Genomic DNA, 13,775 nt, shown 5'->3' with positions numbered 1-13,775 from the left:
ATCTAGCATGGTTCCCTTGCCTGAGATAATCTCCCCAAGATCAACAGCCTCACTCCTTCACACTTTTGCTCAGGCCGACTTTGATCTCCCCTCAGCTCCAGTAACAAAACAGTGCCCTGACATCCTGAGCTCCTTTCTTACACTAGCTCTTTCCACCACGTAACACTATTTTACACAACTCTCTGTCAACAGACAAACCCTAATGGGACCAGGAACAGTGTCTGCAACGTAAAATTGGGGTAACAGTTAAATCTGCAAAATGAAAACATACTCCATACATAAAATCATGCCATTAGCTACAACTTAGAGAACACTGGACGCTGGCTCTGAAAACCTGCAGACATAACTGAAGGGTGACCTAACTACTACGATTGCAATGGCCTACCGGTCCCACAAAGATTGCTGCAAATGTGTGCCAAGTATTTCAGCACCTCCATATTCATCACTATTTCGCTCAGAAAAGTCCAGAAATAACATCTGAACACACACCAAGAGGACAGTTGTAGCTCCATCAGCTGACAAGTCTGGCTGCACGCAGCACTGCCTAGAAACTGCAGAAATTCTCCTCGCTAATTATGTACTCAGAAATATTAACAGCAAATTACTGACAAAACTCATTTAGATTTATTTTTTGTTTTTTAGAGAAAGGGCCTCTTTTTCAAAAAAAAAAATGTAGTCCTTGAACTCACAGAAATCCTCCCGCCTCTGTCTCCTGAGTGCATTGATGCACTTCTTACCAATACTGACGGGGAATACTTGAAATGGTCACAGTAAGATACCTGTAACACTTCTAGAAACGAACTCATGAGGTTGGGACAAAAACCTCAAAGTGACAACTAGAACAATCTTCACATCACCACCAGTGGATCAAGTTTTACTCAACTTCAGACGGTCACCTGTGAACTGTAGTAAATAAAGGGACATTTCGGGAAGTCAGACAAAGGAGCTCAAATGACAGTCACAGTGTGAGTAGCTCCTGCTGTCAGCTGCACAATAAAGAAGACCCACCCGAAGACCTGTACGGTTTCACTGCCATTCTAACCACAACCCGAAATAAGAACATGATTTTTTAAAGGTCAGGCTTTAAATGTTCAGAAACGGAATGACCTATTTACTTGCTTATCAATATGCCTATCATATAAACTGAGAAAAAAAATCATTTGAATAAAAAACTGAATAAAGCTGCTGACTGTAGCTTCACTAAAAATGTCAAGATTTCATCTTCTGGAACAATTTCTTTAGGAAGCAAATTAGAACCTGAACTAATGATCGGGCAGATTGAAATGAACATCTCCACAAAACAAATCTCATACTCTGGGCTCTTGTTTTTTCAATTTTAATCAATTTATTTCCTTTACAACCTGGCCAGTTTTCCCTCTCTCTTCACCTCCCAGGCCACTCTGTTTCTGTTCAGGAAAGGGCAGGTCTCCGTTGAGTATCAACAAAACATGGCATATCAGGCTGTATTAAGACTAAGCAGCCCCCCATGTATTAAGGCTGGGCAAGGTGACCCAATATGAGTAGAGTCCCAAAAGCCTGTAAGAGAGTCAGAGACAGCCCCTTTTCCCACTGTAGGAGACCCACAATAGGACCAAGCTATACAATTATAACATATGTACAGAGTGCCTAGCTCAGTCCTACGCAGGCTCCTTGGTTGTTGGTTCAGTCTCTGTGAGCCCAGGACAGTTGATTCTGTTGGTTTCCTTGGTGTCCTTGACCCCTCTTGACTCCCATACTCCTTTCTCCCCAACTCTGCACTCTAGAATCCCTTCTGCCAGGTATTTCAGAGAACACCGTATCTCAGTTCCAATGCATAGTTTATCCTCGCCAACACAATTGTCAAATTTTTTTCAAGACAGGCTTTCTCTGTAGCTTTGCAGCGTGTCCTGGAACTAGCTCTTGTAGACTAGGGTGGCCTCAAACTCACAGAGATCCACCTCTCTCTGCCTCCCCGAGTGCGGGGATTAAAGACGTGCACCACCATTGCCCAGCTTCAGTCAAATATTTTTAACAAAAGCCAAGAAACCCAAGCTTCACTTTGTAAGTTTCTGGGCTGTAATGACTCAACCAGGCCCCTTATTGTTCTAAAATGTTCTGTACTTGGGTTAAAAAGAGCACTTTACAGTTACGTATGTAGACTCTAGATGTATCAATATATTTACATTTTAATTGGTAATATGTAATTACGTTGTTGATTACAGCCTAAAGAGAAAAGGACTTGAAAGTGTTAACTTCCAAAACCACAAGTCTCAGTTTTCTGAAGGAGCAGAGCTACAACAGGACACTTTTACACTGTCTTCCCTATGATTAGCTCTTTAGGTCACAGGCTCACCTCTATTTACACTGTCTCCCCTATGATTAGCTCTTTACGTCACAGGGTCACCTCTATTCGTTTCCTTTGGCAAAGCAGTTATTGCATCGATCCTCTGCAGCTTGAGTTGAAAAGCATTAATAGTAGTTAAGTTAAAATGGAGGCAAAAGTTTCTGTAGTACGTGATCAAAAAAAAGGGGGCTGCTTGGATAACAATAGCGCACTAATGTGTAAGATAGAGAAAACAAAACCAAAAACAATAAAAATCACACAACACTTTAATCCCACCCCCCAAAACCCCACCAAATCTATTAGGATACAAAATGGAGGAAGACAAAGAAAGAATTTCTTTCCATTAAAAATCAGAGTGCAACATCTATAGTTAAACAACTTTATTAACATAGTCAAGCAGTGATTAACATTCACGTCTATCATGTCACATCATACAAATGTAAATACAAAATTACTACAGTACAATATATATTCTCTGCATGATCCAAAATATTTGGTGGCCCCAAAAAACTCTCTTTAAAATTCAGCAGCTTATCAAAAATTAAAACCGTATTCTATTTAAAATGAAGATCTGTTAGCACAGAGTTAGACTTCAAGAAATATCAATTGAGTACAGTTTGAGAAGTTGCAGGAGGATGTTTGAAGGACACATTCTAACATAGTGTGGCAGGTACAGGAAACATCAGATTTAAAGCTTTTAAGCATAACTCATACAACCTAAGTTGTCAGCAGAAAGATCCAGTTATTCATAACTAAGAAAGTACTACTAAGTTATTGCACCCAACATTAGCATGAAGATTAAGTGTAAAACTTTCATAATATGAAGTGATTTACCACATTTAAGCATCTCTTAAGATGATAATCTATTGAGTAAAATTAATTACACAGTATTATCTAATATTATCTCCATAAAAAAACCAATGAAGTTCAGTTTGGTTATATACCCACATAGGAAAGCAGGGACAAAAAGGTAAGAGGAAAATATAGTGGAACCTGGTGGACATCAGGAGGGACAACACTGCCTTATAGGCTAACCACATTACAGCAGGCATTGAGCAAGATGACTATACCTGTGAAATAGATAATCCTGCATAATACCAAAACACAGTAAGAGTGACTTATGGCAAACAAAAACTCCTATTAAAAGACAAACTACTGGCTTTGTAATTAGTGATCTACTATTGGCAAATAGATTTGGCGTAGTTTTTAATGTACAGAGGTGGGAAAAGAAAACCGGTTCTAACTTCCCTCTAAGTCATGCATACATTCAGCTGCTATGCATCTTTTTATTTCAACACAATACACTCTGGGATACAAACCACAAAAGCAGTTGCTGTAATTAAGCGTATACCTTACAATTGAGTAAGTATAATAATTAGGCATTGAGAATTATTTACATATATGTAATACCAACAGGGAGAAGATCTATATCAAGCCTGAAGCTAGATTCTACTTACCCAGAAAGCAAACAGGTAAGAGAAACTGACTTTCATGTGAAACTTAACTTGAAAGAGGCCTTAGAAGCATTGCCATATTTAATACACTACAAAGTGCACTCACTAGTTGATATACAATGCTACTGTATGGTATTGATACTAGATAATATTGTTACCAACACAGGCCGCTACTGCTCTTTTTCCTTCTCAATTATCCCAGGCTGTTAACCACAAGAACCTATTTCCCTTTTAGATTCCAATGCTCATTCACTTTATTAAACAGTACTAGCAGCAACAATTAGTGTCTCCCTGCCTTGTAATATTTGCAAAAGTAACTCCGTAAGCAAATCTGTGTGCACCTGTAGTATTAGCAAAGGAAGGAATCAGGGTTTTAGGTGTGCACGACACTCTTCTCTTGGGAAGAATGCTTTTGCTCTGGCATCTGTTAATACATTCAATATGAATATAATTAACTATATGAAGCAAAAAATGTTCTTCACTGCAAAGGTGTTAAATTGATTTGAGACAAGAGTTTAATACATAATTTAATTCCGGCACCTCAACTATGCAGAAAATTTTATGTAAGGGAGAAAAGGTTCCACTTTTGTATTTTGAGGGTCTGGAAAAGAGGAGAACCAAACTTGACTCAATTTCAGACAAATCTGCATACTAAATGTGGAGAGCTTTCTGTATTGCTCCAGTCTGATAGAACAATTGGGGGATGGAGGGAGGGAACACCAGACTAACTAGGAAGATTATCAATAAAATACATAAAAAACAACAACAACAAAAACAACTCACAAACCTCCCAAGACTATTAAGTATGATGATCTTTCTTTATAAACATGTCACCAAAGCAAAATGATACAAGGATATTCACCTGAGATAAAACTTGTATCTGAATATTCATAACTGAGTAGACAAAGCAGTAAGAGGAAAGTCAGTTGAAATTATTTTAAAATATACATCTGACTCTATTTTACAATATATGCAATTTAAGCAATTCAGATCAATGAAAAAGTCTTAACCAAAAAAATCACAGTGTTTATCAATGTTAATTACAAAATGTATGCTACTTGTTTTGTTTTAAGATGTAATGGCTTGGTTAAGTGTTTTAAGATCTGAAATCTAAGTTGCATAACAAAATCAAGTAGCAATAATGTAAGCATCAGAACTGGCTCTAAGGATATTTACAAGTTGATTATTTTGGAAATAACCAACAAACAATACAAAAGTGATTTTTCTTACACAGTATGAAGTCATAAAGAGATTAGACAATACAAAAAGCAAAATTACTTCCTGAAGAAATGAACACCTGTGGCACTAAGTTCACTGCTAACTAATGGGCTGTAACATGGAACTGCCGCGTATGCTCTTAAACGCTACTAGACACACTTTCTGTTTCCAACTTAGGTTGATCAGCAGCTTTTGTTCTGTTAGAATCCTTCAAAGAGAGAAGCTCAAACAGGAAAAGAAGGCATATATAAAACAGTAAACACTGACCTCCTGAGGTTCCTACAACATAAAAATATTCAAGTAGAAAATCTACATCACTCAGCAGCGGCTAGCTCTGTAGCTGAGCACACTAACAGCATTTTAGTGTGAAAGGAGCAGGCGGAGGAAGCCGCGCTTTAAGCATGCCAAGAGGCAGAAACACTGGAATGTAACCATGACAAACGCACGATCTCAGACATTCAGTCAACATTCAAAGCTATCAAGACTGCACAAGAATTAAGTTGCTTTATATATATATTTATATATCCCATGATGTGTTACGTTCAACAAAACAATATATGCTAACTCAGCGTTTACCTCAAAAACAAAAAAAAAACAAACAAAAAAAACCCCAAACAAACAAAAAAGTTACATGGCTTCTGCAAATTCCTGTGCTATACTATGTTGTCTGAAATATAATTAGGAAGAAACAATAGCCTCAACAAGAAAACTACATTAGAAAATACCCCTAATCTTAGGTTGTCAGTAATATTTACTTAATTTTCTATTATAAAGTTATTAAACTTAGAAACAAATCTGTTTACTACAAAACTAAATATTGTTTGTTTTTGTGCTGCATAACTGCCAAATTGGAAACATATTCTTAATCAGACAGGTGACAATATTGCTTTTACTTAATATAGAATTGTTAATCACAGGTCCATATAACTTTACTGAAAGTTTTTATATTTGCTTTATTATGTTAAGAGACGAATCTGGCTGCTTATTTGCTACTTATGCAAGACTATTACCTCCTATGTTAAGTTCTGGAAAGCATCTGAAGCACTGCATGGCATATACAACCCAAGGATAAAACAGTTATTCTGCTCCGGCTTTAAAGCCAACCCAAGAAGCAAATTTTTGAGCTCTCTGTAGGGTAACTGTATTAAAAAGAAAATGCCATACACCCTTGAGTCTAGCTTGAAATTAACAAAGATTGGGCATTGTAGATGATTTTATTTCAGGCCTCATAGACTGAAATTTGCAAAGCCAAAATAGAAGGAAAGAAGGTAAAAGAACATGTTAAAACAACACATACACAACAACTAAAACCTTTTTGCATGCTACCATGCATGTGAAATGTTTTGAAACTGCATTTATAAAGTCACACCCACACAGCTCACACTTCAGTGCAATGGCCTTATCAGTCAACACTTTTAGAGAACAGAACCATGCAAAGAGGAGCAACTGCTTATAAAAACTGTTATTCGGTATTTATCCTGCAATGCAAAGGTGACAAATTAAAATATAAAAAGGCTGTTATGGCTTAACAATTTGTTGCAGATTAAATATGCAGCATTGAAAAATGTAAAGGCGTGGCTTTATCTCTGACCAGCAGAGCTAAAAACAAAACAAAACAAAACAAAAAAAAAAACCCCAAAACTCTCCATTTTCCTTCATCATCATGGGATACACATTGCTCAGGCAATCTGAATTAATAAAGACTCGCACTTTCATATGGACATAAGATCAAGTGTACCAGTTAGGGTCTTCACATTCACAGTATGTAAGAAAATACACATGGAAGGAAAAGTAAAGGGTTAACTTAACAAGGATTTATTCACAGGAATACATGTAAGTAGAGGGGGAAAATAACAGAAAAGCCAAACAAATGAAATGAAGAGGATCCAAACCAACTCTCACTCTGTAGCTTTGAACTTGCACCCTGTGTGCATATACTTAGGGCACAAAGGGCCACCAACATGCGCCAATACAGTGTAGGAACCCTGCATTACATCCATTAACTTAAACATATCTTTAAGATCATGCTTTGAACAAAAAAATAAAATAAAATAAAAAAAGGAAAGCTTAGAGGCAATATGTTGAGTGGGAATAAACATTGAAATATAGCAATCCTGTTTCAACTTCTACAATTGTCTTTATGTGCCAACTAATATTTATGCAGCCTTTTACAGATCTTTTACCATGTAATTTGAAATTTGATAAAATCACTAGTAGTATATAACCATGCAGAAAGCACACCACACTGACAGCACAGAGGCAGAGATTTTGCACAGGTATATCAGCTTTCCACATTGTGCAGGTTACACACAATACAATATCAATCTTATTCCTAACAGATCCTAAAAAGATATTTCAAGGCCTAGCTGTAAACTACAGTACTTTATATATCTATATTCTTAATAAAAATAAAATCCACAAATCTTAAAGTAATTTTAATGCAGGGCTATTGAACTGGTAAACTGCAACCCAAACTGGCGCAACATAGGTAAATGGATACCAACTGCACTCTATGTGATGCAAGCATGCTACGGTCCCACTAATTTACATCACTTTCAATCACTATGAGCCAGAGCGCATGCCTGAACCTTAAACTGCACCTTAAGATAACATGTTGGCCTAGAAATTAAATCTAAGAAGTACAACCATGAAATTATATCCACTAACGTTTTAATGTAAAATTAGATGTCACCTTTAGTCTGATACCCCGACCCCATTTATTCCTCCCTCCCTGCCCAGCCCGCAAAGGTAAAAGGAGTGACTCGTTGGCATCTCACAGGGTGCTTCATTGTTCAAATTTGTTTTGTTTTATTTCCAACTTTTTGGGGGTACCTTAAATTGTAACCTCCAAGAACCTGCTTCTACTAGGGGAGGCAAGCTGATTTTAACTGTTAGTTTTGTGTAGTTCTTCATCAGCATGCAAAACAAGGCCCCGTAACGTGGGAAAATTTATATAAAAACCTTTAATGAAAAAAAGCTTCCTTACTGTTGTATCTGCCCACTCTTAGGTTCCTTTGTTGTGGACCACGGGATTTTCCTCCTTCTTATCCCTACGCATTGTTTATGTGGTTCTTGTTTTGGTACAATTCCCCATAATATTCCAGCAAGTACTGTTCTGTGAGCAGACTGAATAGTTTTTGCTTCTTCACATCCAGTGCAGAGTTGTAACTGGAGACAGATTTCCACCCACAAAGGCTCCAGATGTTAAAACATTTCCCAACATCGACTTAATACAGTGACGGCAACACCTCCCTCCCGCCCCTCCCAGTAGGGTTGGGATTGTACTGTATTCCCTACTGGTTTACCCTTCCCCCCTGTAAAGGGTAACATTTTCCCTGGGTGCAGAGGCTCCCTTATAGTCTCCAAGACTGATGGACCTGCAAAAAACAAAACCAATTTTATCTTTAATACCTGCCTCTCTTTCAGAGCCAATGAAGCACAAAACCAGTCAAAGAACATTTCTACCTTTACCTATAAAGAAATTAGGAAATTCAACAAATTGCCCAAGATCATGCATGCCATGTTCTTGTGAGACTGAACAAGTTAGTTACCTGCATTAAATATGAAAGTGAACACACACTGGGGACATACAGTATACAGTGCTTCATATGATAAATTCTGCTTTGCATGTTATTTATCCTTACTTCTTTTAGCAGAATGGGTGTCACGCAAACTGAACATTTCCTGCATAATGTCACTTTACTTTCTTAAAATGAAATCACAATATCCGATGTTTAAGAAAATAAATTCTAATTTTACTCTACTGGGATCAGAACATTCAATAATATTCAAAAATAGAATTTAATACCACCATCATCTTTAAAAAAAAAAAGATTTATTTCTTTTAACATGTACAGTGGTGTCACTCGCCTATAATCCTAGCACTCAGGAGGCAGAGGCAAGAGGATCTCTGTGAATCCAAGGCCAGCCTGATCTATGCTGAGTTCTAGGGCAGGCTCCAAAGCTAGAGATACCCTGCCTCAAAAAGCCTAACAAAACAAAACAAAAATCCTGGGGGGGAAAAAAATTATTGTGTATATGAGTTGCTCTATCTGCATGTACAGCTTTATGCCAGAATTGGGTATCAGATCCCATTACAGACAGCTATGAGCCTCCATGTGGGTGCTGGGAATTGAACTCAGAACCTCTAAGCAGCTAGTGCTCTTTAACCACTGAGCCACCTCTCCAGTCTAACACACCCATCTTCGTGATGTTTGTAATTCGTCATCCTTTCAACCCTATTGGTTATTTCCTATACTCTTAGGCAATTTCATTTTTGCTGATGTAGACTTTTTAAAATTGTTACGTAAGAAATTTAAGTAAGATTACTAGAATACATAAACCAATGTCTGTTACGTGGTCCTTTTACAAAAATACTACAAACCACTCAGGCCACGCTCTAGTCACTTGTAACTGTTCATATGAATTCAGAGGTTAACGGACCCATCAGTGAAGTATGATCAACTGCTTTCTCCTGCTTCTGCATGCAAGCATAAAGAAGCAAGAATAAAAGGTACTGACCAATTTAAAGAATGACAAACTACTTAAGACTCACTAGCTCGATGTGGAATCTTTAAAGCTAAGTAATTCCCCTTTATTGCATTCTCATGACCTAAGAAAAATAAAACACTTCAAAATGCTGAAGCCGAGGATTCATAACTAAAGTGAACAATTCACAGAGTGCCTAGTCAGCCTGAGGCTATATAAACTCATTTCTACTCTCTTCTAGGTTAGGTAACTTGGATAATGAACTCTTTCATGCTCAGATTAAACAAGCAGCTAGCAAAAAAATAAAACGAAACAACCCCCAAACCCTTGTGATGTAAAGGGTACTTCAATCTGGTATAGTACACACTTTACACATTTAGTGTGTCCTATGCTGGCTTCTAGTCAGAAAGGTAAGTCTCATGTTCAAAACCTGGAGAATTTTTACTAGCTCACTATACTATCCAAAGAGTAAGTCAGCCGAGCGGTGGTGGCGCATGCCTTTAATCCCAGCACTCGGGAGGCAGAGGCAGGCGGATCTCTGTGAGTTCGAGGCCAGCCTGGTCTACAAGAGCTAGTTCCAGGACAGGCTCCAAAGCTACAGAGAAACCCTGTCTTGAAAAACCAAAAGAAAAAAAAAACCCAAAGAGTAAGTCAACTCTGTAGGTAAGGCAAGCACACCAAGTTCTCGTACTATATACCACACTGTTACTCCTCAGCATAACTAGATGAAGGAACTGGAGCCGAGAGCACAGTTGTTCATCTCAAACTGAGAACAGAGACTACCAAGAGGCCCAATTACTTGGCCCTCTACTTCCTCATACCAAGAGACCAATTCGTGAACAACTTTGAAAGAATTCTGGGTAGCTGCTAAGTGATTAACAAACGAGTGTTAAATGTCATCTACTTCCAGAATTTTCTAAATTTGTTTCCTTAAAGGTCACAACACACAAAGCTTCTTGTCCTTGCTTACATCTACGATTATAAAGTACGGCTTCAAAACTGAACCCACTGAGAATGCCACCCATGCAGGGAGACAGAAAACAAGAAAGGGATGAAATAATGTATAGAGTCAAACCAGTGCATCAACCAGGATTTCTGCTTATCTAAGACTCCTGGAGGATGGGGGAGATGGAGGGACAACACGACATTATTTGACTGGCGTATTCATTAAATACTTTCACTCTAAAAATTTCCAAAGTTTGTAACTTACCCCTAATTCTGGGACGCAGCTTAAGTGTATTAGATTAAACACCATAGAAAGCTGCAAGACGCTCTTTTAAGGGAAGAGGAAACTGGTCAGAGAATCGCCTCCAATTTTCATCCCCGACTTGGTTTTTAAATCCATGAAGGATCTGCAAAGAGTGAAAAACTATTACCTTATGAACAAAGAGAAAAACTCAGATCTGTTCATCTTCAGAAGTCAAGCATTGTTGATTTTAATTACGATTTCTATTTCAAAGTAGTAAATCTCAAACTTTGTAAGTTAAGTTCTAGGCCCCACGAATGACCAAAACTACCCTCTATGCTTTACATTTAAAATTCAGGAAATGTCTCTACCAACATGATGTTGCTAAATAATATTGAGAAATCTCTGATATTAAATTGAAAAACAAAACAAAACAAAAAAACCCAAAAAAGTCAAAACCAAACAACATAAAATCTATCTACTGGGTAACTTTTTTTTCTTTCTTTCTTTTTAAAGAATGTTGGGTTATTCAACTTAGAAATAAATATATAAGCTTTGGGCTTTTGAATGCAAATATAGTCACTCATTTCAAGTGATTCAAGCATATTATATTTCTCACTCTGTTACAGCCGAGTACAGACCACAGATAATCAGAAGGGAGTACTAACAAAGCAACACAAGCTCAATCCCTGTGAAGGGCACCGGTGAAGGTTTACTCTGTTCAAGATAGTTCATCTTGAGAACTTCAAGCCATTTTCTATAATTGCAATAACAAGACAACATGAGTCAGTGTTATTAACTGGGAGAATACTGTCCTGAGCCAGTTCCAGATCTTAAGATCAAGCCAGGTTCTCTGCTAAGAGCTGAGATCACAATACAGCTCTGAAGAAGCCGAATTTAAAATAAAGAGGAACTCCAGTGTTTCAACTAGGCATTAACAGTCATAAATGCTGATTAGTTACCTTACAGAACATGTCTCTGAGATCATCTTTTGGGTTAATCCACGATGCAACGGCATCACAAAAAAATATAAAATCCTGTAACAAGCAAGAGGCATTTTATGTTGCTACCCTTTTTACTGAATTCAGTAAAACACATTTGCAAATTTAAGAGCTCGTCGCGATACTTAACTAAAACCCCAATATTTAAAGTCAACTAGGACTACTAAGGAATTAGAATTCATTACCTCCTAGTAACTTATATCAAATTGTAATTTACAAAACAAAAGCTAACCAGTCTAGAAAATATTTAGCATTAGAAATGGTCTGAAAGTACCAGATAAAGTCAACAATAAAATAAGGCAGTTCTAGCTAGATTGTAAACAACCTGAATCAACCTGAATTTATACCACATGCTAGTTTGAAATAGACGAAGGGGATTAAATTTAACAACCATCTTGAGATAGTAAACAAAATCTTAAATACATGGCTAAAGAGATGGCCCAGCAGTTAGGAGCACTGGTTGCTTCTGCAGACGACCTCAATTCAGATCTCAGCACCCACAGGCAATACACAGTGAGAACCAACCAGGGTCTGGAGAGAGGACCAACTAACAAAAACCAATCAACGGAACAAATGAATGCTGAGTATTTAATTTAGGGTTCCATACATGTGTTTTGTATTTGTATTTTGAGCATGTGGTATAGAATTCAATGTTTTTTTTTCTTTCTGTGTTATGTCTAGAAAACTGGCAGCTGGAAAATTTTTATTGAACTCCCATATATAAAACTTGTCACTAAATAATTAAATGTCAAGAGGGGCTGCAATTAGATGGCTCAGCAGTTAAGGGAGCACACTGGTTGTTCTTCCAGAGAACCCACATGGCCACTCATAATCATATTTAACTCCAGTTCCAAGGGATCTGACACCGACTTCTGGCCCCCAAGGGTGCCAAGCACACACAAGGTGTACAGACAAAAATGCAGGTAAAACATCCATACATATTAAAAATGATAGCTATAATATTAAAAATATCTAAAGGTAACAAACTTAGGAAATAAAATAGGATGAATAAATAACAAGTTTTTAAAACAATTTGAAAAAAATAACTTAATACTCTATTTTATTTGCTATTTTAAAGTTCAAACTCTAAACTGATATCCATAAACAGGAGGCATGTACAAAGTAAATAAATGAACTCTAAACATACATGAAAAGGCCTGGTCCAGTGGAAGACAACAGTCTGCTATCACTATCTTACTTAGTGAAGTAAGACTTGAGAAATACTGCAGGGGTGCTGCCATCCCTGAAGAGCTGAGGTCAGTCTCTAGCACCCACCTGTTGGAGGGAGAGAACTGACTTCTACAGGTTGTTCTGACTCCCCTCCCCCACATGTGCCATGGCATGTGTTTGTCCACACACAATAAACAAATGTAATTAAAGCCTTAAAATATTTTCCCTTTAAAAATCTCTTATGTAGGGGCTGGAGAGATGGCTCAGTGGTTAAGAGCATTGCCTGCTCTTCCAAAGGTCCTGAGTTCAATTCCCAGCAACCACATGGTGGCTCACAACCATCTGTAATGAAGTCTGGTGCCCTCTTCTGGCCTGCAGACATACATGCAGACAGAATATTGTACACATAATAAATAAATATTTAAAAAAAAAATAAATCTCTTATGTAGTACACAGAATACTGAGAACAAACCCTCGTGAACATCTTACTTGGATTACGCCACTGGGATTCACACTGATCATGGTACAAATCCCACGGAATGCTGAATCTTTCTCTTCATTGTCTCTTATGTTTCTCAGAGAGGTACACCTATTGAATTACAGAACTGAGTTTAGTATTTAAAGTAAAATGCAGGTTCAACATAATGCTAATAGACAGTATTTAATGGAATAGGCACCACAATAGAGATAATGATTATACTATGTTTTCAGGAAGCTTGACTTTCATTTCTCATGTCTGACCCATCTTATCTCAATAGTATTAACAGTGAAATTCACATTTTCTTAATAGACTGAATCTATAAAGATAGACAACTGGTTTTTCTTAAACTATTAATCAGCCTGAGACAGAGTATATTACCAAATTATTTTTTAATTTTTTTTTATGACTTGTATTCCATTAAACACTACTGAAAAATGACTTGAGTTAAAAGATT

General features: G+C 37.3%; 1 protein-coding gene across 5 annotated transcripts in view; it reads right to left on the bottom strand.

The window, feature by feature from the left end:
* Window positions 1-2,686: 2,686 nt before the first annotated feature.
* Tnpo1 (transportin 1) overlaps window positions 2,687-13,775 on the bottom strand; it is an 83,030-nt gene continuing 71,941 nt past the window's right edge. For 4 of the 5 annotated variants that reach the window (XM_005356431.3, XM_026783690.1, XM_026783689.1 and 1 more), the window contains exons 22-25: window positions 13,330-13,429; window positions 11,632-11,706; window positions 10,694-10,835; window positions 2,687-8,372 (exon numbers count right to left, since the gene is read on the bottom strand). In XM_005356431.3, the coding sequence (XP_005356488.1) occupies window positions 10,728-10,835; window positions 11,632-11,706; window positions 13,330-13,429 (283 nt within the window). In that variant the 3' untranslated portion in view covers window positions 2,687-8,372; window positions 10,694-10,727. Of the gene's footprint in view, window positions 8,373-10,693; window positions 10,836-11,631; window positions 11,707-13,329; window positions 13,430-13,775 lie in introns of those variants that run through there. The other variant, XM_013349661.2, reaches the window with a different exon arrangement.

The sequence above is a fragment of the Microtus ochrogaster genome, chromosome 19, assembly GCF_000317375.1.
Source record: "Microtus ochrogaster isolate Prairie Vole_2 chromosome 19, MicOch1.0, whole genome shotgun sequence".
Classification (NCBI taxonomy): domain Eukaryota; kingdom Metazoa; phylum Chordata; class Mammalia; order Rodentia; family Cricetidae; genus Microtus; species Microtus ochrogaster.
This window is presented reverse-complemented; position numbering and strand designations above follow the sequence as displayed.